A 21,375-nucleotide genomic window follows, 5' to 3' on the forward strand; every position below is an offset into this window, starting at 1 on the left:
TTTCCTTTTAGGGCTGCAACTGTGGCATATGGAAGTTTCCAGGGTAGGGGTCGAACCGAAGCTGCAGCTGCCAGCCTATGCCACAGCCACAGCAATGCCTGATCTGAACTGAGGCTGTGACCTACACTGCAGCGCACAGCAACACCGGATCCTTAACCCACTGAACAAGGCCAGGGATGGAACCTGCATCCTCATGGATACTAGTTAGGTTCGTTACCCACTGAAACACAACAGGAACTCCCCAACCTTGCATTTTCAAGTGACAAGCTGAGAACAGAACAGGAGAGGAATATTGCCAAGATCCTACAATATGGAAGAGGCAAAGCCAGGATTCAAAAACCAGCCCCCTGCCTTCCACTCTAGAGGTGGCTTGGTCCTCTGTCAGGGGATGTGAAAGGTAGGTTGGCTGAAATAGCCTGACACTGTCACTCTTAGTATAGCTCCTCGATTTGTCCCAACTCACTGTACTGCTCAGTTGCTGCCCCTAGACCAGTGGTTGTGACCCAGTCATCTTCAAAAACCAGCAGTGAGTAACTGAATGAGGTAGTCTATCTAGGCCCTCGACTCCAGAACAAGAAAGCATGGAAGGACAGTGACTGTGTTAAAATGGGAAGTAATTTCCCTGCCTAAAAGCTGCAAATTCAATTTTTAAAAATATCAATGTTTCAGGAGTTCCCATCATGCGCAGCGGAAATGAATCCAACTAGGAACCATGAGGTTGCAGGCTCCATCCCTGGCCTTGCTCAGTGGGTTAAGGATCCAGTTTTGCCGTGAGCTGTGGGGTAGGTTGCAGACGTGGCTCAGATCTGGCGTGGCTGTGGCTGTGGTGTAGGCCAGCAGCTGTGGCTCCAATTAGACCCTAGCCAGGGAACCTCCATATGCTTTGGGTGCAGCCCTAAAAAAGCAAAAAATTAATTAACTAATTAAAAAATAAATGTTTCATAGTTCTCCTATGGCTCAGAGAGTTAAAGATCCAGCATTGTCGTTCACTGCAGCACTATTTACACTAGACAAGACATGGAAACAACCTAAATGTCCATCGACTGAAAAGTGTATAAAGAAGATGTGGTACATAGACACAATGGAATATTTATCAGCCATTAAAAGGAACAAAATAACCACATTTTTAGCAACATGGATGGACCTAGAAATTACCATGCTAACTGAAGTCAGTCAGACAATGAGACACCAACATCAAATGCTTTCACTGACATGTGGAATCTGAGAAAAGGACGCAATGAACTTCTTTGCAGAACAGATACTGACTCACAGACTTTGAAAAACTTAGTTTCTAAATGAGACGGTTTGGGGGTGGGGAGATGAGCTGGGATTATAGGATGGAAATACTATAAAATTGGATTGTGATGATTACTGTACAACTATAGATGTAATAAATTCATTGAGAAATTAAAAAATTTCAAAAAAAAAAAAAAGATCCAGCATTGTCACTGAAGTGGCTTGGGTCACTGCTATGGCACAGGTTCCATCCCTGACCTGGGAACTTCCACATGCCAAAGGTGTGGCCAAAAAAGCAAGCAAGACCGAAAACATGGGAAAAATCAATATTTCTCAATGTATCTAATTATTAAAGAAATGCAAATTGAAACTAAAATGAGGTACCACCTCACACTGGTCAGAATGGCCATCGTTAATAAGTCTATAAATAATAAATGCTGGATAGGGTGTGGAGAAAAGAGATCCCTCTTACACTGATGGTGGGAATGTAAATTGGTACAACCACTATGGAAAACAGTATGGAGGTACCTCAGAAAACTAAATATGGAAATACCATATGACCCAGTAATCTCAGTCCTGGGTATATATCTAGACAAAACTACTATTCAAAAAGCTACATGCAGGGACTTCGCTTCATGGCTCAGCAGTTAACAAACCTGACTAAGATCCATGAGGACACAGGTTCAATCCCTGGCCTCATAGGATCCATGAGGATGCAGGTTTGATCCCTGGCCTCGCTCAGTGGGTTAAAGATCCGGCATTGCCGTGAGCCGTGGTGTAGGTCAAAGACTCGTCCGGATTCCACGTTGCTGTGGCTGTAGCGTAAGCCAGCAGCTACAGCACCAATTGGACTCCTAGCCTGGGAACGTCTATATGCCAAGGGTGTAGCCCTAAAAAGCACAAAAAGGAAAAAGAAAAAAAGAAAAAAAGAAAGATGCATGCACCTGTATGTTCATAGTAGCACTATTTATGAGACTCAAGACATGGAAACAACCTAAATTTCCATCAACATATGAATGAATAAAGAAGATATGGTAAGTATACACAATGGAATACTACACAGCCACAAAAAAAGAATGAAATAATGCCATTTGTAGCAACATAGATGCAACTAGAGATTCTCATACTAAGTGAAGTAAGTCAGAAAGAGAAAGACAAATACCATATGATATCACTTATATGTGGAATCAAAATGTGGCACAAATGAACCTATCTACAAAACAGAAACAGATTCACAGACATAAAGAACAGACCTGAGGTTGCCAAGTGGGAGGGGGCGGGGGAGGGAGTGGGGTGGACTAGGAGTTTGGGGTTAGGAGATGCCAACTCTTACATTTAGAATGGATAAGCAATGAGGTTCTACTGTATAGCAAAGGGGACTATATCCACTTTCCTGGGGTAGACCATGATAGAAAATAATATTTTAAAAAATGTATGTATATGTATGCCTGAGTCACTTTGCTATAGAGCAGAAATTGTCACGGCATTGTAAATTAACTATACTTTTTATTTTTAATTTTTTCTTACAGTTGATTTACATTGTTCTGTCAAATATAATTTAAAAATACATCAATGTTTCAAAATATACCAGTGGGGTATATGACAGTGAGAGCCACAGATGGATCAAGATGGGTCATGAATTGGTAACTGTTGGAGCTGGGTATTAGGTACATGGGAGTTAGTAACACTATTCTGTATAAATGTGTGTATATTTAAATTTTTCCATAGTAAAAAGTTTATTAGTAGGCTATCTAAAAACACTATGTCCTCAAGTCATAGTAGTAGATCACCAATTAGTCAACTCTACTCTAGACATTTCTGAATATCCACCTGGTCGTCTCCACTCCTCCTTTCAATTCTCTCTGCATAGTCTCGGCCAGGGGGAAACTCTGGAGAGATGGAAGGACACATCAGCTTAGAGTTGGTCATCATCGATGCCCAGGAACATAGACTCTGGGGATTCAGACAAACCCCACAAAAATGCATACAAATCATACTTCTGCACCCTGTCCAACCCCACCCACCCCCACCTTTGCTCATCCTCCCAGAACCTCATTGTATCTTGCTCACCTTTTATTTTTTTCTTTTTCTTTTTTTGCTTTTAAGGGCTGCAGGTGCAGCATATGGAAGTTCCCAGGCTAGAGGTCGAGTAGGAACTGCAGCTGCCAGCCTATAGCATACCACAGCCACTGCAATGCAAGATCCAAGCCACATCTGTGACCTACACCACAGCTCATGCAACACTGGATCCTTAACCAACTGAGCAGGGCCAGGGATGGAATTCAAGTCCTCATGGACACTAGTTGGGTTTGTTAGTGCTGAGCCACAATGGGAACTCCTTGCTCACCTTACTTGAATACTACTGACCACCTACCACACCAAGGGAAACAAGCAAAGCTAGGGTCTGATGTCCTCAGTCTGCAGAAGGGGACATGTACACTTTGGATGAAAAACTAAATGCATGAGTGAGTGTCCCAGCACACCCAGGGTCAATGACTATGGACAGCAGCTACACACTGTCCTCCAGCAAGACCTCACCAGCCGGTGTGGAAGGCACAAGATTTTGGGTGGAAGGGGGATGGGAAAAGAAGGTGCAGGTTTTATTTTTTCTTCCTTGTTTTTCAGTCTGATACCATTCATCATAATCCCCCTCCCAAAGCCTAACATCTTCCCAGGTTGTAAAATGCTTTCATATTTATATCATTTAATCTTCCCAACACTGTGAGGAAGGTATTATCCCCATTTTTTAGATGAGGAAATTGAGGCTCCACACGATCAAGTGACTCACTCGCCCAAGATCAACATAATTCATAAGAGGCAGAGCCCAGGACGGCTGATCCTAATTTTATTGTTCTTCCCTTTATTGCCAGATTGGGGAAGGGAGAAGGGAGTTCCCATCACTGGGCTCGGCAGCTCTCCAAGGACTGATGATAGAAAAAGTAAATCCCATTGAGTTTTTTAAGTAGTCAACTGAGGTCGCAGGAAGTTTTGATGGGCAGCTACTTAACACAGCTATAAGTGTGTTGTAGTTTTTGGTTGAGAGAACTGATAGAGGTAATGGTCTTACTTGAATGGGATGACATGGACAGGGGACACTGGGATTCCCCCATATACTTTGTGTGATGACTATATGGCCCCCAAATCTCTCCTGAGTACAATATACATGGAGAAGCTGGCACTGTCCACATGGACAGTGACTTTAAGTCTTACAGCAAATTTTTACTCTCTTGCCTTTGCAGTATAATCCCAGGTCAGACTTTCCCTCTCTGGTTCTCAGAGCATCCCAAACCAAGGCTCTGTCCTGGGCTAGCTTGCACAGCAAGACTCCATTCCCTTAGCAACCTCTCAGAGAAGGCAACCTGGGGAAGAATTGTGTCTGCTTAAAGGAAACATCCCACACCCCTCACATCTGGGAATTGAACACGGGCAGTGAAGGGCATCAGAAGCAAGACAGTTGTTAGGAGGAGGAATGAAACAGTCTGGTGCTGGACCCAGCCATCCAGCCCTGGCCTGCACAGAAGTTGCTTTTCATTCCTTTTCCTCTGTTAATTTGGCTTGCTTTCCAAACATGGGTCAAACAATCTCCCTCCCAGAAGCAGCAGCAGAAGGAAATGTTATTAAAAACGGAGTCCGTTAGTGGGCATGGTGTGTGGATGAAGTCTTTGGGAGTTTTGGCTGCTAAATAAAGACTTTATTGTTGTCATTCCTCCTTTCCCAAGCTCCCTCCCTCTCTTCTCTCCTCCCTCCCTCCTCCCCCCTCCCTCCGTCCTCCTCTCCCTCCTTACGATCTGGATCTGCCTGTCCCTCCCCCTAACCTAACCTCCCCACCCCAATAGGATCCAGTGGAAGAAAAGTCAGGCAAACTCGAGCACGAACACACCACAAGGAGATCAGAACTTCCAGCTGGCTCTCTGCTGCCACAGCTCCACCAAAGGGTGGGGGGAATCAGAGGGAGCCTTGCCGGACACTAAACCCAGAGCTGAGAGGAGAGGCAGGTGGTACAGGTAAGCCCAGTGGGAGATGGGGAGGAAAACTCCTGCCTCCAGCCAGTCTCCTGCTCCATCCAACCTTGTTATTGATCTAGTCTCTATCTTTTCCTTCCTTCCTTCCACCCACCAAACGTCTCTCCTTTCAAAGGAACTCAAATTAATTCTTCCTCATTTGTTATTTCTTGTTATTGATCTAGTCTCTATCTTTTCCTTCCACCCACCAAACGTCTCTCCTTTCAAAGGAACTCAAATTAATTCTTCCTCATTTCTTCTCCACCCTCTTTCTTCTCTTCATCATTCTCTATCCATGTCTTTGTTTTGCTGCAAAGTTAAACTTTCTTGGTACGGGTGTTGGTTGCAGGGCAGACAAACACCACACACAGCATTTCTACAAATCAGGTTCCCAGAGAAACCCTACTCTAGAACCCATTTCTCTGAACCTTTCACGTTTTGTCACACACCATCACAGGCATACACACGTGTCACACAGAGGCTACGCTTCCACTCCACATGCACACACACAAACTACACACACAGTACAAAGGCATCCTGTCCATTCACCTCCACTCTGGCTGCACAGGAGGTGCAGCGCTAGACCACATAGTGACCAGACACCAGGAGGGACACGCACACGCACACACAAACACACACACACACTGCCTCTTGTCTCTCACCCTCTCACACACCTCCCCAACTGTACAAGGAAAGGGAAAGTGCATTTTCCCACTGTGATGGTGGAGCCAAAAGAAATCATGTGTCCTGCGTCCAGCCTGAGCAGGAAGGGGATGAACGAGTGCAAAAGCTGGAAGGATGTCTTTGCTCTTTAGAACTTAATTAGGCAGGGGAGGGAAAAATAGCTTTCCCATCTGCACAGTGTCCTCCCTGTACCTCTGACTTTCTCAGTCTCACTGGTCCAAGCCACTTGTCTTTTGGAAAGAAAGAGAAGAAAGCAACCCCGCTCCCAAGCTTTGGAGGTCATAATTCTCAGCTCTGGGGGCAAAGCATTTCATTTTTATTGCAGGCATATTTCTTTTTAAAGCCACTTCAAAATCATCCCAGGTTGGCAAGAGGTCCCTGTGGGAGAGAAAAAGGGACAATAGTTCCTTAATCAGTCAGGGAGGGAAAAAACTAAAGTGGGTAACTGAATGGAGCTTGTTTCCAAAGAGGGTGGACCTTTTCTACCCACCACCTCACTCCAGGAGAAAGAGCTGTCCCAAGGCAGGCAGGGCATGGGCCAGATTAAGGTCCCTCAATACAGTTGATCTGGGGGCAGGGGTGGAGGAGAGGGGTGCATACTAAAAACATAGACCCCTTGCTCCAGAACCACTGCATCGAGACCCAGGAATCTGTTGTTGTTTTAGGACTTGAGAGCATCTGAACCAGGGGCCTGAGGGAGTCCCATGTGGGACGGAAGAGCCCAGGACTTCTGGCAGTCTTATCTGGGCAGAAGGCCTATGTGGCATCCTGGACAAGGACTGTCTGATGGAGGAGCTCCAGAGTGCTCCAAACGGGCCACCCTCTTTTGCGGAGTAGAAGCAAGCACCTGAGGGAAAAGGGAAGCTCTCTTGTGAACATCCCACCTCCCTTCTCCAGGCAAGCACTGGCAGCCAGATAAAGGGAGAACATTCCAGAAAGAAAATTCCCTCAAAGTAGCTCCAAAGAGCTTATGTTTCCCCTTGCCTACTAATCTGCCTGCCCTGGGCCCCCATCCCTTCTGGATCCCCCCAAACAGCTGTCTGTTCTGGTGGCTCACACAGGGTAGAGGGGCAGCCCCATTTATGGGGCCCATGTGGGAGGCTGGAAGGGCCAAAAAGCCAGGTGCAAAGGGTTGGGAGGGGAAGTCATGAACCGCAGTGGGACACCATGGCCACCTGAGGAAATGAGACTATACCATCCTGGCCAGCATCCTCTCACCTGCTGCAGGAAGGTCTAGTGTGGGGCTGGTGAGTTGGAGGAACAGAGTGAATGTTCCCCATTCCCCAAATGGCTGGGGGCATCTATCTCTCTAATTCGTTGGTTCTGAGACCCAGGTGTCATATCACAGGCCCCGAAGGGGAAGAAGTTGCTCTGTGTGGAAGAGTTGGGGAAAATCCACGAGCTGTACCCACCTGCAAGGATCCTTGCCTTCCAGAGGGCTGCCCTCTGGCCAAGCTGAAGGGAAAGAGACTCTGTGATTTTTAAAATAATGTGAACTATAGCTTCTCATTCACTGAGCACTCATTTTTCACACATTTATGCATTTACTTCAAAATAAAATGGGTGTTAGGATGCCCATTTTACAGATGAGGAAGCTGAAGCTTGGTAGAAGTAAGAGATTTCCCAAGAGCACCCACCTAACAGCTAAAGAGTTGCAGGGTTGAGACCCAGGTCTACAAGTGCCCAAAGCACCAGAAGATTCTTACAAGCTTTCTTCAGAGGGTGGAGATGCTAGGGGATGAAAACAGAGAAAAGGATATGGTGAGGTGACAGCCTGTCGGCAAGCAAGAGACATCTCACCCTTGCTTCTTCCCCAGACCCTTGGAAAGGAAAACTTGCTCTTCTGGACTAGTGGCTTGAGGCCAAAAAAACATTCTGTTTACACTTGGCCTTGCGATAGACCCTGGAGAGACGGATGGTCCTTTCCTAAGAGTGTTATATTTATTTTTAGCACTTTTTGATCTGCAGCACATGTTCAAGTCACTTAACCCACTTATTTCTGAAAACAACTGGGTGAGGAAGAGAGGGATAGGGAAGATTTCATGACCCCCATTGTACAGATAAGGAAACAGAGGCTGAGAAGAGGGTCTCATCACTGGGTAGCAGTAGACGGGCCGAGACCCTGCGTGCCCTGCCTCATCTGAACCACGAGGCCCTCCCTGCCGCTGCCCCAATCAGGCTCAGCCTTATATTGATTTCACTCCCCAGGAAAGGGACAATTGCATCAATGATGTGTTGAATTTGTGACGCCTCCATTCAGCCCTTTCCTTACCCCAAGACCCCACCAGCCCCACTTGGAGGCCCTGGAAGAATCTCAGGCAGCCTGGGAGGACCTGCCTCACTATTCTGCTAACAAGAGAGAGAGACCACCTGATCTTCCTGGCTTCCAACCCCCTTCGGGGTTTCAGGAAGAGATCAAGGGAGGAGGATGGCTTTCAGAAGTCTGAGTTTAGACAGAAAGAGGGAACGAAAGAAGGTCATCACAAGGTCCAAGGGTGTGGCTCTATGGGAGGGGCAGCTCCATCCTCTGTGTGGGGTCACTGGTTGCATTAAGCCATGGAGGCTCAGGGTGACCAGCTAGATGGGAAATTTGACGAGAAAGAAGAACACCAAGAAGTAGTGTGGAGTCATCCTCTTCAACCCAGGGAAACACACCCAACCTCACTCCCAGCCCAACCCCAATCCCAGACTCTCCCCAAACTAAGCCAATTACCCTTAAATGTGCCCTAAGGACTTCGCACACCCGGCCCGGCCCTGAGGCTCATCATTGCAAGAGTCCCGGGTATCTGAACCTTAAATGAATGAATTGATGACCTAAACAGGGACCTGGCTATCTCACTTTAAAAATCAGTCTCTCTAGAGAATATGATCTTTTATACACGAATAATTGAATAAACAAAACCCTTGCCATTTGTAGAGATTTTATGCTCTACAGCATATGCCTTGATGTGTGTGATCTCATTGGATCCTCACATAGCTGAGGAGCCTGGGGCCTGGGAAGAAGTGTCAAAGCCAGGATCCAAGCCCAGATATCTAGCACTTGGAATCGAAATTTGAACTTAAAACTCTCTTAGGAAATGTTCTTAAATGAGAGAGTGAATTTGGGATTAGTCAAAGCAATTGCTTTTCCCCCAAGCATGAGCAGCTTTTTGAGAGCCGACTTAGGAGAACACAGGGCTGCAGGAGGCTGGTGTTTTAGCTGGGCCACCTGAGTTCATAGACCAAGCAGTGAGCACAGCCCAGCAGAAAGCTGAGAGGTGGAGAGGTATGCACGCAGAGGCACAAGAAATTTAAAAATCACACACGCTTATAACCCACCTTAAGGGAGCTTATGACTGGACAGAAAGTTCTAGAAGACAGGAACATAAGACGGTGTGACTTCGGGCTTTGTGAGGAAGACCAGGGACCTCTTGTCTGTCATGATTCTGGTTGGGAGATTTAGACTCTGGGGGCTGCCCAGGCTCCAGCTGGAAGGGTGATTGCCCAATGAGAAAAGTCTTAGAAACGAGTGCAATTTCCTGAAAAAAGAAGCATGCAAGCATGCGCGCGCGTGCACACACACACACACACACACACACACACACACACACACAGAACGGTTCAGCCTCAGGGCTAAGAAAAGGAGAATTGAACGGATCCAGTTTCTCCATAGAACAGGCCTGGGAGGCTCTCCTCGGGAACCTCCCCACCTCAGCCCTGCCTGCTGCCCCCGCCCTGGGTTCTGAGAGGAGCCTGGCCGGCCCCCAGAGCTCTGGCGTGTAGAAGAGTCAGAGACTGGTGGGAAGAAAAGCTCCCCGAAAAGTCTGGTGCAGGAGATGGGAGTGAGGAAAGCCTGAGTTCACTGTGGGTGGAAGGAGACGGAGGCAGCCCTGACCTGTGACTTTGTCACCCCAGACAACAGGGCCACAGGCTGCCCAGGCCCAGAGCCACTAAGAAACGCCCCTGAGCAAGGGCCAGCTGCCTGAGTCATTCTGCCTTCCAGCGCAGGCTTCTGCTGGAAGCTCTGGACAAGTTTGGCTTGCTTCACTCAGGGCCGCATGGCACCTGGTGACAAAGGCAATGAAGGAAAAGGGTCCAGCCAGGCTGGGAAGCCTCTCGGGGCAGGGGAGAGATCTCTTGCTTATTGTCAGGTTTCTGGATGATGAGGAAATAAACAAAAGAAAGCCAAAAAATTCAAGGTCAAAAAAATTAGGGCTTTTAACAGTGTTTGTTTTTAGTATACTAATGCTTGAACTACTCCTTTAAAATCTACACGCAATATGGAGTTCCTATTGTGACGCAGCAGAAACGAACCCAACCAGTATCCCCGAGGATGTGGGTTCGATCCTGGGCCTGAACCAGTGGGTTAAGGATCTGATGTTGTCCTGAGCTGTGGTGTAGGTCGCAGATGTGGCCTGGATCTGGTGTGGCTGTGGCTGTGGCTTAGGCCCAGGCCCAAGGCTACAGCTCCAATTCGACCCCTAGCCTGGGAACCTCCATATGCCTCGGGTGAGGCCCTAGAAAGGAAAAAAATTTTAAAAAATAAAATAAAATTGATGTGCAATATGGCTGTGCTATTTTCAAGAAAATTACAGGACTCGTAACATGGTAATTCGTAGTTCACCCATTACGAGGGGTCTGGGGTCTGGCAATGAGACTCAAGTTTAGTTTTACAATGAATGCCTTCTCAGTCCTTTTGTTGTCTCCCCAAGACTACGACATCCCCAGTGGAGGTAAAGCCAAAAATCTAACTACGAGGTCCTTTGTGATGGGAAGCCCAGAGGGAATGGCACTCGGGGACCCCCTTGGAGAGGCATGCCTGGGAAGAGACCACCTTTGAGGAAGGTGGAGCAACAACAGAGGCTGCGAGGCGGTCTCCCCCTCCTCTATCTTCCTTCTTTCTTCCCCTCCTTCCTTCCCATGCTCAGTATACTCTCTAAGGACTTTCATGCACACAGGATAGGGGAGCATGCATCTGCTTGTGTGTAGGGTACCAAGACAGGAGTGTGGTGTGCAAAAGTGTCCAGAGGGTGTGTGGGAAAGGTGTGAGGAGATGCCCTCTGTCCCTCGGGGTGAGCTCCACCCTCTCTCCTGTTTCTTGCCGTATTCAGCTCCTCCCAAGCACCTGACTGAGGACCAAGCAGCTGGTGAGGGGCCACTACGGTCTTCCTTTGAGCAAAGTCAGCAGGAAGCTGGCACTGGGTCACACAAGACAAGAGTCTAGCTGGTGTGAGTTCCAAGGAAAGAGGGGGAGGTCTGGGATGCTGGGGACACACTCCAGCCCACTCTCTCTCTCAGGGACCTCCCCCAAGGAGCCTGCATCTCCAACACATCCCAGAGCCCAGGAGGGGGAGGGGCAGGCCACAGCTATGGTGAAGCAGGAGCTAAGGAGGCTGGCGGAAGCAACGTGGGAAGAGGGACCCTGGAGGGACACCAGAGGGCTGTCCCCGGGGATGATGGCCATGGGGAGGAGAGAGGGCAGGCAACCCCTTCCTGGGGCCGTCCAAGTCAGGCCAGGGGAGGAAGTCCATGGGAGATGCCACTTTCTGCCTGCAGCCCCGGGTCTGCTGTCATTTCCCCCAGCTTAATTCCACTCAACGCATAGCCTCATCAGGGTCATTAGGCCCATGGAAAGGGCAACCCTAAAACATCCTTCGGCAACTTATTCCACTATGTCTCTGAGGCTAGCAAGAAGTTCTTGATGTGAAATGGAAGTGGGTTTCCCACAGCTTTTTTTTTTTTATTGAGGTAGTGTTGTACAATATTATAGAAGTTATAGGAGTACAACATAGTGATTCACGATTTTTAATGGTTATACTCCATTTAAAGTTTGTTTTTTGTGGTTTTTTTAGGGCTGCACCCATGGCATATGGAGGTTCCCAGGCTAGGGATTGAATCGGAGCTGCAGCTGTCGGCCGATACCACAGCCACAGCAATGTGGGATCCAAGCTGCATCTGTGACCTACACCACAGCTGACAGCAACGCCAGATTCTTAACTCACTGATCAAGGCCAGGGATCGAACCTGCATCCTCATGGATCCTAGTCGAGTTCTTTAACCACTGAGCCACAAAGGGAACTCCTCCATTTAAAGCATTATGAAATACTGGCTATATTCCCTGTGTATATATATCCTTAAATATGTGCTTATTTTATTTTTTTTAATTTATCATTATATGGTTTTTTGGTTTTTTTGTTTTGTTTTGTTTTTTCAGGGCTGCACCAGTGGCATATGGAGGTTCCCAGGCTAGGGGTCGAATCAGAGCTGCCGCTGCCAGCCTACACCACAGCCACAGTGATGTGGGATCTGAGCCACATCTTCGACCTACACCACAGCTCACGGCAATGCCAGATCCTCAACCCACTGAGCAAGGTCAGGGATCGAACCTGCATCCTCATGAATGTTAGTCAGATTCATTTCCACTGAACCACAACAGGAACTCCTATACATGTTTATTTTAAACATAATAGTTCGGACCCCTATATTACTCTCCCTGCTTCCCTCACCTCACTGGAACCGCTAGTTTGTTCTCTACACCTGTGGGTCTACTTTTTTCTTATATTCACTGGTTTGTTGTAGTCCCCACAGCTTTCGGCTTCTTCCTTGTTTATTTCCCCAGGAACCTCCACATCTGGGAAGAAATTCTTGGTCTGTCTCCTGCTGGCAAAGACCAGCATTCTCCAGAGCGGGAGCGCCGGGGGTGAGGGGCCAGCAGGGGCAGACACAAGGGATCTGCAGCACTTTCTTCTTTTCCTTCTTTTCCAAGATCTCTTTGAGCCCACGAGACCTGGGCTTTGTCCTGCATCTGCTGTTCAATAGACTCCTGGCCTTGGCAAGCCACTTCTTTCCTCCAGTTCCCAAGTTTTATAAATAGCAGAGTCTGGACTTGATTGGTGGATTTCAAAACAGTTTTAGCAATGCGACTTTTTCTTTTCTAATGAATGCTTTGGCTGAAGTTCAGTACATATAACAGATTCAAGAAAACACAGAGCTGCTCGGGTTGGCAGGGGAGTGGGTGGGGGGTACCCCAGAGCCATCCCCTTGGTCTCCCTCCATCAGGGGGACTCCACAGAAATGGAAGCAGAGTTTGAAAACCACTGAGTTATGGGATCTCTAAGGAAACTTCTAGAGGTAAAACCCCAGGACTCTATGGCCACTTATAAGGGGAGGAATGATTTTCTCATGCTGCAAACGGGGAGACAGAGGGCTAAAGAGGTTAAGGATCTTCTCCAGGAAAGCCCAGGACTCCTGATTCACAGCCCAGTGTGCTTTCTGCCAGGCAGGCTCAACCCATTCAGTGGCCTGGCCTCTGGGCAAGGGATCCAGACCTCAAGCCCTTGTTACTTTGTCACCTGCAAACAAGGAGATGCTTCCACAGATCCCTCCCACAACTGCCTCTGGAGCCCGTCTAGCTGCAAAGCCCCATCCTCTCATTACTGAGGCCCAGCAGGCTGATGATTTCCTGGGTTCCTCCCTACAGGTGCGTCCCTGGATCATGAGGTCATCCCTCTGCTGGCTCCTCCCACTTCTCCTCATCTTGGCCTCAGCGGCCCAAGGCCAGCCAACAAGACGACCAAGACCCAGACCACGGCCCCGGCCAAGACCCAGACCCAGGCCAACACCCAGCTTTCCTGATCCCCATGAGCCATCAGAGCCTACAGACCTGCCTCCTCCCCTCCCACCGGGCCCACCATCTGTCTTTCCTGACTGTCCCCGGGAGTGCTACTGCCCCTCTGATTTCCCATCTGCCCTCTACTGTGACAGCCGCAACCTTCGAAAGGTCCCTGTCATCCCGTCCCGCATCCATTACCTCTATCTCCAGAACAACTTCATAACCGAGCTTCCAGTGGAGTCCTTCAAGAATGCCACAGGCCTGAGGTGGATCAACCTGGACAACAACCGCATTCGCAAGGTGGACCAGAGGGTGTTGGAGAAACTGCCCAGCCTGGTGTTCCTCTACATGGAAAAGAACCAGCTCGAAGAGGTGCCCTCAGCCCTGCCCCGGAACCTGGAGCAGCTCAGGCTGAGCCAGAATCAGATCTCCAGAATCCCGCCCGGCGTCTTCAGCAAGCTGGAGAACCTGCTGCTCTTAGATCTCCAGCACAACAAGCTGAGCGACGGCGTCTTCAAACCCGACACCTTCCAGGGCCTTAAGAACCTCATGCAGCTCAACCTGGCCCACAACATCTTAAGAAAGATGCCGCCCAAGGTCCCCACGGCCATTCACCAGCTCTACCTGGACAGCAACAAGATCGAGACCATCCCCAATGGATACTTCAAGGGTTTCCCCAACCTGGCCTTCATTCGCCTCAACTACAACAAGCTTTCAGACAGGGGACTCCCCAAGAACTCCTTTAATATCTCCAACCTGCTCGTGCTCCACCTGTCACACAACAAGATCAGCAACGTGCCTGCCATCAACAACAAGCTGGAGCACCTGTACCTCAACAACAACAGCATCGAGAGTGAGTGGGGGGGGGTCGGGGGGGGGCCAGGGAGGAGGGATTGGGGCCGCTTATGCCTCCACAGGAGCCTCATGGTTGGACATGCAATAAGTACCCTGTTTGGCACTGGCCTCCAAATCCTGGTCTTAGTGCTTACTCTGTGTGACCTTGAAGATATTTGACCTCTCCGGGAAGTTTCCACATCTGCAAAATAAGAATGGCAGTAATGCCCTCTGTCACAAAGTTGATATGAAGAGTTAATAGTTTAATATGGATCAAGTGCCCGAACACCATGCTTTGAGGGTAATAGCTTTTCTTCCTCCACCCCTTCTCATCAACCCCAGTGTCTTTGCCCTCCAGATATACAGGTAAGATAGACAAGGAATAGAGTCCCGAACATTATCCTAAAAACAGAACAGTGGCATTTAAATGCCCACTCTGAAATGTCCTGGGCCTATCCAACGCAAAAGCTGGCAGCTGTGAAAAAGGGGCTTCTTCCCAACCCTGAGCCTCACTTTTTTAAAGAGTCTGTAAAAAGTACACACAGAGAGGCAACTATATACTCAGGGTATACAACTGATAAAAGTATGGCAGTCAGGAGACCATGGCAGGTCCATAAGCAGGCATTTTCTCAATCTACCTGGAAGGCTGAAAGATTTAGTCAGAATTTGCCTAAGCTACATGTACAGGCTTGAGGTAAAAAGTGCAAGCCAGAAAAGAGGTTGGAAGTCGTAGTTTTGCTTCAGTCAAAATGTCAATTCTGGGAAGTTCCCTTGTGATGTAGCGGGTTAAGGATCCGGCATTACCACCTCAGCTGTGGCACAGGCCACAACTATGGCACATGTTTGATCCCCGGCCCAGGAACTTCGATATGCTGCAGGTGCAGCCAAAAAAAACCAAAACAAAACAAAATAAAATGCCAGCTCCGAGTAAAGCATTGGCAGAAGAGTTTAAAAACAAAAGAAATTTTTTTTTTTGAAATAATGCCATTTATTTTGTTTTTGTTTTTGTTGTTCGTTTAGGGCCACACCCAAGGCATATGGAGGTTGAATCGGAGCTACAGCTGCCAGCCTACACCACAGCCACAGCAATGCCAGATCCTTAACCCACTGAGTGAGGCCAAGGATCGAACCTGCGTCCTCATGGATGCTAGTCAGATTCGTTTTCACTGAGCCATGATGGGAACTCCCAAAAGAGAATCTTATCTGGTCCTTGGACAAAACCAGGCTACATCCACACAAGGAATGCAGCAGATGTAGGGATGAAGGAGACTAAGGGGAAGGAGAAGCACTCCTAAAATAATATTAGAAATCCATAGTTTTCGAGCCAAAGGATCGGAGGAAGATTTTTTTTTTCTTTTTAGAGCTGTACCCACAGCATATGGAATTTTCCAGGCTAGGAGTCAAATTGGAGCTACAGCTGCAGGCCACAATCACAGCCACAGCAACATGGGATCCAAGCTGCGTCTGTGACCTGCACCACAGCTCACCGCAATGCCAGATCAGAGGGAGATTTTTGAACTTCTGTAATCTTGAAACAAATGGATAGGAAAACAGGCTTGTTCACTCATCTGAGATAATGGCACGAAGGTAGGGGAAGGCTTTTTTTTTTTTTAATCTTACAACAAACAAGTTCTGGAAAAGGGAAAACTGTCTAATTTTTACCCTGCGGGTGGCAAACTGATAGAACACATTACCCCCAGGAAGCTGTATAGGCCCAAAATCTAGAGAGAAAGGAAACTTTGGTTAATAAATAGCTCTACTAGATTGTGGAAGACCAGGCTACAGGGGGGTTATCCAGGCTTCTGAGGTTGGGGACAGAAAGATCACATGCCCCTCTCACCATTTCACAGATTTGAGCATCAGGTAGGTAAAGCCCAAAGTCACAAAGGTCACAGGAAGAAAGACCATCTATGTCAGGGCTCTTTCTGCTACTCTAATGTTGAAGAGAGGAGAAAGGGGAGAACAAAGGCAAACGAGGAGGAAGAGGAAATAAAGAGGAGCAACCACAGGGAGTTCCCATTGCGGCTCAGCGGGTTAAGAACATATCTAGTATCCATGAGGATGCAGGTTCAACCCCTGGCCTTGCTCAGTGGGTTAAAGGGTCCAGCATTCCTGCTGGTATAGGCCGGCAGCTACAGCACTGATTTGACTCCCAGTCTGGGAACTGACATATGCCACTAAAAAGGTTCAGCCCTTGGAGTTCCCGTCTTGGTGTAGTAGAACAAATCCTACTAGGAATCTTGAGGTTTCAGGTTCAATCCCTGGCCTGCTCAGTGGGTTAAGAATCCGGTGTTGCCGTGAGCTGTGGTGTAGGTCGCAGACGCGGCTTGGATCCTGCATTGCTGTGGCTGTGGTGTAGGCCAGCAGTAACAGCTCCAGTTAGACCCCTAGCCTGGGAAGCTCCATATGCTGCGAGTGTGGCCCTAAAAAGACAAAAAAGACCAAAAAAAAAAAAATTTTCAGCCCTAAAAAGTGGGAAAAAAAAAGGGGGGGGGGAGAAGAAGAAGAGCAACCACAACAATCCACAGACGATAAAGGAAGCAAAGCTTAGGGAGAATAGAAAGCTTTATCAGAAAATGACATAACCTCATGTCATCTAGTAAGAGGTGAAGAAGAGGGAGTTCCCGTCGTGGCGCAGTGGTTAACGAATCCGACTAGGAACCATGAGGTTGCGGGTTCGGTCCCTGCCCTTGCTCAGTGGGTTAATGATCCAGCGTTGCCGTGAGCTGTGGTGTAGGTTGCAGACGCGGCTCGGATCCTGCGTTGCTGTGGCTCTGGCGTAGGCCGGTGGCTACAGCTCCGATTCAACCCCTAGCCTGGGAACCTCCATATGCCGCGGGAGCGGCCCAAGAAATAGCAACAACAACAACAACAACAACAACAACAAAAAAGAGGTGAAGAAGAAAATGGAAACTCATTTTCCATTTGAAAGCCGACCACCATTTGGCCATAACTTGCCTTTCCAGCTCACTTTCCCCAGAATCAGTAATCACTTCAGAATCAATAGGTCCATCATGTTCTAGGGCCACATGCCATCCCCAGGCCCCCTTTCCTCTTTCTGTCATCCCTATTTCAGCTAAAGTAAACATCTTCCTCCCATCCTTGGCTCTCACATCCTATCCATAGGAAAACCTCCAGAGGAATTCTCCCATCCACCTGCTGGCTTCAGATCTTGCCTCCCCCTCCTCGTTTCTCCACACCGTGGCCAGATTCATCTTCCTACAGCATAAACCTGATCATAGACAGGATCCTTTCAGATTTAGCGCTCCATTCAGGATGCTATGGTTCATATATCCTACCATACTCTCCTAGCAGCAGTCCTGCCAAATGCCATTCCTCAGACTGGAAATCAAAGCTCCCATCCTGAATGAAATATTTGAAAGCCTACCATAATCGGTGGCCTCAACTTATGGCCACTGATTTTTCTTGTACATTACATTGTGCTATTTACTGTTCTTACACTCTGCCAGGAGCTTTTTGGGCTCCACAACATCATTCAAATAGGCCACACCATCAGAACACCATCTCTAGGTCTCTACCTGTTGTAATCCTATCTTTGAAGGTTCAGCTCAAAGTTTACTTCCTCCAATATTCTTTACTTATTTATTTTGTCTTTTTTGAGAGCTGCACCACAGCATATGGAAGTTCTCAGGCGAGGAACAGCTCAAATCAGAGCTGTAGCCACCAGCCTATGCCACAGCTACAGCAACGGCAGATCTGAGCCACCTCTATGACCTACATCACAACTCGCAGCAGCAACACTGGATCCTTAACCCACTGAGCAGGGCCAGGGATTGAACCCACATCCTCATGGATACTAGTTGGGTTTGTTACCATTGAGCTATAACGGGAACTCCATAACTCTTTAGAGTGAGTTTCCAACAACAATCGTTGATCAGTTCCAACTTAATTCACTTTACAAATGGATAAACAGAATCTGGAAGTTAGGGTTGACTCATTCAAGGTCACAGGTTCCCAAAGTCAGCAGGTTCCAGAGAAGAGAATTAAGAGTCCTTAACCTCGTCCACCCTCTTCTCCCTCCTTGTCTTTGCCTCCAGCCCTGTCTGGCCTGACCCCTCCATACACACACCCCTGCTGACTTCTCCCCTCCTTTCTCCATAGAAATCAATGGGACCCAGATTTGCCCCACCGATCTAGTCGCCTTCCACGACTTCTCCTCGGATCTGGAGAACGTGCCACACCTCCGCTACCTGCGGCTGGATGGGAACTACCTGAAGCCGCCCATCCCACTGGACCTCATGATGTGCTTCCGCCTGCTGCAGTCCGTGGTCATCTAGGCCTTCCTCTGCCCCTGGAGCCCCTGTGACCACACTTGACCCAGGAGCCCATGCCCACCATTTGTTTTCTCTGTCTCCTATACTTGCTCCCACCTTTGCCTTTCTTATCCCACCTTCCTGAGGCAGGGACAGGCCACATACTCTGCTGCCCCTGCAGCTTCTAGAGCAAGACGTCTAAAGGCCGTATTTGGTCCACGCAGCTCAAAGACACACACCACACACCCAAACTCCGGGCCCCAGAAGCAACGCTATGTGTCTAGAGATTTTTATCTTCTCTTCTCCCTCCTCCTCCCCTCAGCCTTCCTGGGTAAGTCTGGGCCATGGACTGACATCTGGATCTTGGTCTTGGCCAGAGCAAGCAGAAGATGGTCAGGGGCAGCCCCGAAGTGGGGTTTGGAAAGTTCTGCTGGAAAATGCTCCATCTTCCAATAGTGCTGCTTCACTGCCCCATTCACTGGCACCAGACATCACACTGGCTCTCTGTCCACCTCTGTTCCCCAGAAAGGAAGGGCAAGGGAATGGCTGAGGGAGGGTGGAGGGTCAGAGATTTGCACAAGGGCCTGCGTCAGCTGTCTCATCATAGGGACCAGATGGAGCCCTCCTCCTCAGCACACAGCTTCCTGGCTGGGACGCTCTACTCCAAGAGTAAGAGCAGGGAGTCACAGTCAAGGAGAAGAATGGCTCAGAAAACTAGGAATCAGTCAATGGAGCCCTTAGGGGTGCAGATGGGTCCTACAGCCCCCTTGGCCACTCTGGACAAGGGGCCCAATGCCCTGGGGAACACAGTCTCCACAGTGGAGGGTATGGAGCCTTCAACCCCGACCTGCCATCTGTTCTCTATCAGTGGGAATGGCCCAGTCCTTTCCATTCCCCAGAAAAATTCCTGAGAAACTGCTCAAGAAGGGGCAGAGCGCCTGGAAATCTCCCAGAAGCCTCTTCCACTTGTGCAGATTAGCCTCGCCTCCTAAGACAAGACACAGCAGTGACACCTGGTGGCTGGTGCTGGTCATGTCTCCCCCCACCCCCCCACCCCCCCACCCCCACCCTCCGCCACCCATGCTCCTTCTCTTCTCTCTCTGGGATGATTTTCCAAGGTCAAGGAGTTGGCCTTGGGTTCCAACTTGAAGAGCCATGGGCAACATATGTGGTCACTCTCTCCTTTGGGATCTAAAGGGCACAAAGGTATGGAGGCCCCCAGTTGGAGGGCCTGAGCCCCATCTTGAGTCAGCACAAGTAGGAACCTTGAGGAACCCAGGTGAGGATATGATTTGTTCCCATTTGCTGCCTGACCTGCGGCCCTTTCTGCGCTCAGCTTCCAATGGTAAACCAAGGAGGTGGATCAAGTGCCCTTCCAAGGACACTTTCGTGCTCATGTTCCTGCATGCAGCTCCATCTTTCAGACCATGCTCTATGCAGGACAAGCCCGAAATAGCATCCCTCTCTCCTGCAATAATTTATTCCCTATATGGACCGTCCTTCCCTCAAAGTACCCATCCTCCCTGCCTGGCCCAGATAAGCAGGGTGACAGGCCTCCAAGGGGAGCCTGGGCGCCACAAGGCTGACTCGCCTTCACCTTCCCCTTAACTTCTCCTAGGGCATGCTGCCCCTCTACAGTCCCTTCAGTGTGTGTTGGGGGTGGGGGGGAGGAATAGTCTAGAAATAAGTAGGACACAGTGCCTACTCTCAAGTTTGGTTGAGCCAAGTTCCAGAGAGTTTTAAGAAATTGGATTAAGCTGGGTCCCAAGGTCAAGAAATTCCCATTATACTCTTTTTTCTTTTCACTCTTCTCTGCTAATTTACAGAAAATGGGGCCCATTTCATCTCCTTCCCCCATGTTCCCATACAACTGGTTTGTTCTTCCTAGCTGCAGCTGGTTTCTCCAAGGCTCCTGCTTAAAGTCAATATATTATTGTGGCTGTAAGCAATCTGGTGCTATGGCCTGGATAAGCCCCCCCTTCTGCACCTTATTTCTTCCTTGCGCCCTCAGCCCTTCTGGGCAGCACAACTCCCAGGGCTCCCTGGGCAGGGAGGGATCATGCCCCTGCTTCTGCAAACCTGAACTGTTTTGTTTTGGCAGCATTACATTCATCATCATCCCATTGCCCCATCTGGAAGATGCCTGCTTCCTCCCCTGCTGCCTGCAGCTGTAAACCAGAGGATATTAAACTAGTTTTACACACACACACACACACACACACACACACACACATATTTGTGGTCATTTCCCTTGGGATTAAGGAAGCCCCCTCCTCCCCACACACAAATTCATTCCCTCAGTGCTGCTGGCATATGCATACACAGATGTGTAAGTAGGTGTGCATGTGTACTCTGTACATATAGCTATTCTTTCCTGAAGACCATGCTAACTTTATGAAACTACTTTCACATTCCAATGTGCTTCACAGCAGAGGAAATAAAGTGATATGAAAAATACCCTGCTTGAACTTGACAATGTGAACAGGTGAGAATCATACCTTAAAGTCATCTCACCACGCTTCTCCCCCGACCTCCCACTTTTATTTGGTCTGAGAAGACTGGTGAAGAAAGGATCCTATTCATTTTTTTTCTTCGGCTGCCCCACGCCATATGGAGTTCCTGGGCCAGGGATCAGATCCAATCCGCAGCTTATACCGCAGCTGTGGCAACATCAGATCCTTAACCCCACAGCGATCAAACCTGCATCCCAGTGCTTCAGATGCTGATCTCACTGCGCCAAGCAGGAGCTCCAAAG

General features: G+C 48.6%; 1 protein-coding gene and 1 long non-coding RNA gene across 3 annotated transcripts; one reads left to right on the top strand and one right to left on the bottom strand.

Annotated features, from left to right (window-relative positions):
- Window positions 1-5,080: 5,080 nt before the first annotated feature.
- On the top strand, window positions 5,081-21,075 carry PRELP (proline and arginine rich end leucine rich repeat protein). The gene is made up of 3 exons (XM_003130106.5): window positions 5,081-5,240; window positions 13,381-14,365; window positions 18,469-21,075. The coding sequence occupies exons 2-3, from the start codon at window positions 13,396-13,398 to the stop codon at window positions 18,642-18,644; spliced, it is 1,146 nt and encodes a 381-aa protein (XP_003130154.1). The 5' UTR covers window positions 5,081-5,240; window positions 13,381-13,395; the 3' UTR covers window positions 18,645-21,075.
- LOC106507842 (uncharacterized) lies at window positions 6,216-9,380 on the bottom strand. Of its 2 annotated transcripts, none has more exons than XR_001304135.3 (3): window positions 9,240-9,380; window positions 7,334-7,376; window positions 6,216-6,299 (listed from the first exon to the last, which is right to left on the bottom strand). It is a non-coding gene; the product is annotated as an uncharacterized LOC106507842 (long non-coding RNA). The 2 variants fall into 2 exon arrangements; XR_014816802.1 differs by having other exon boundaries at window positions 6,218-6,299; window positions 7,140-7,376.
- Window positions 21,076-21,375: the final 300 nt, after the last annotated feature.

Source organism: Sus scrofa, chromosome 9, assembly GCF_054392235.1.
Source record: "Sus scrofa isolate SSC_HxYL_T2T_F1_AM1 chromosome 9, Sscrofa_HxYL_maternal_Yorkshire_Landrace_v2.0, whole genome shotgun sequence".
Classification (NCBI taxonomy): domain Eukaryota; kingdom Metazoa; phylum Chordata; class Mammalia; order Artiodactyla; family Suidae; genus Sus; species Sus scrofa.

Coding starts and splice junctions, on each gene's coding strand:
- PRELP (XM_003130106.5), top strand. CDS start 13,396: ATGAGGTCATCCCTCTGCTGGCTCCTCCCACTTCTCCTCATCTTGGCC. Junction 14,366..18,468: donor CAACAACAACAGCATCGAGA/GTGAGTGGGGGG, acceptor CTTTCTCCATAG/AAATCAATGGGACCCAGATT.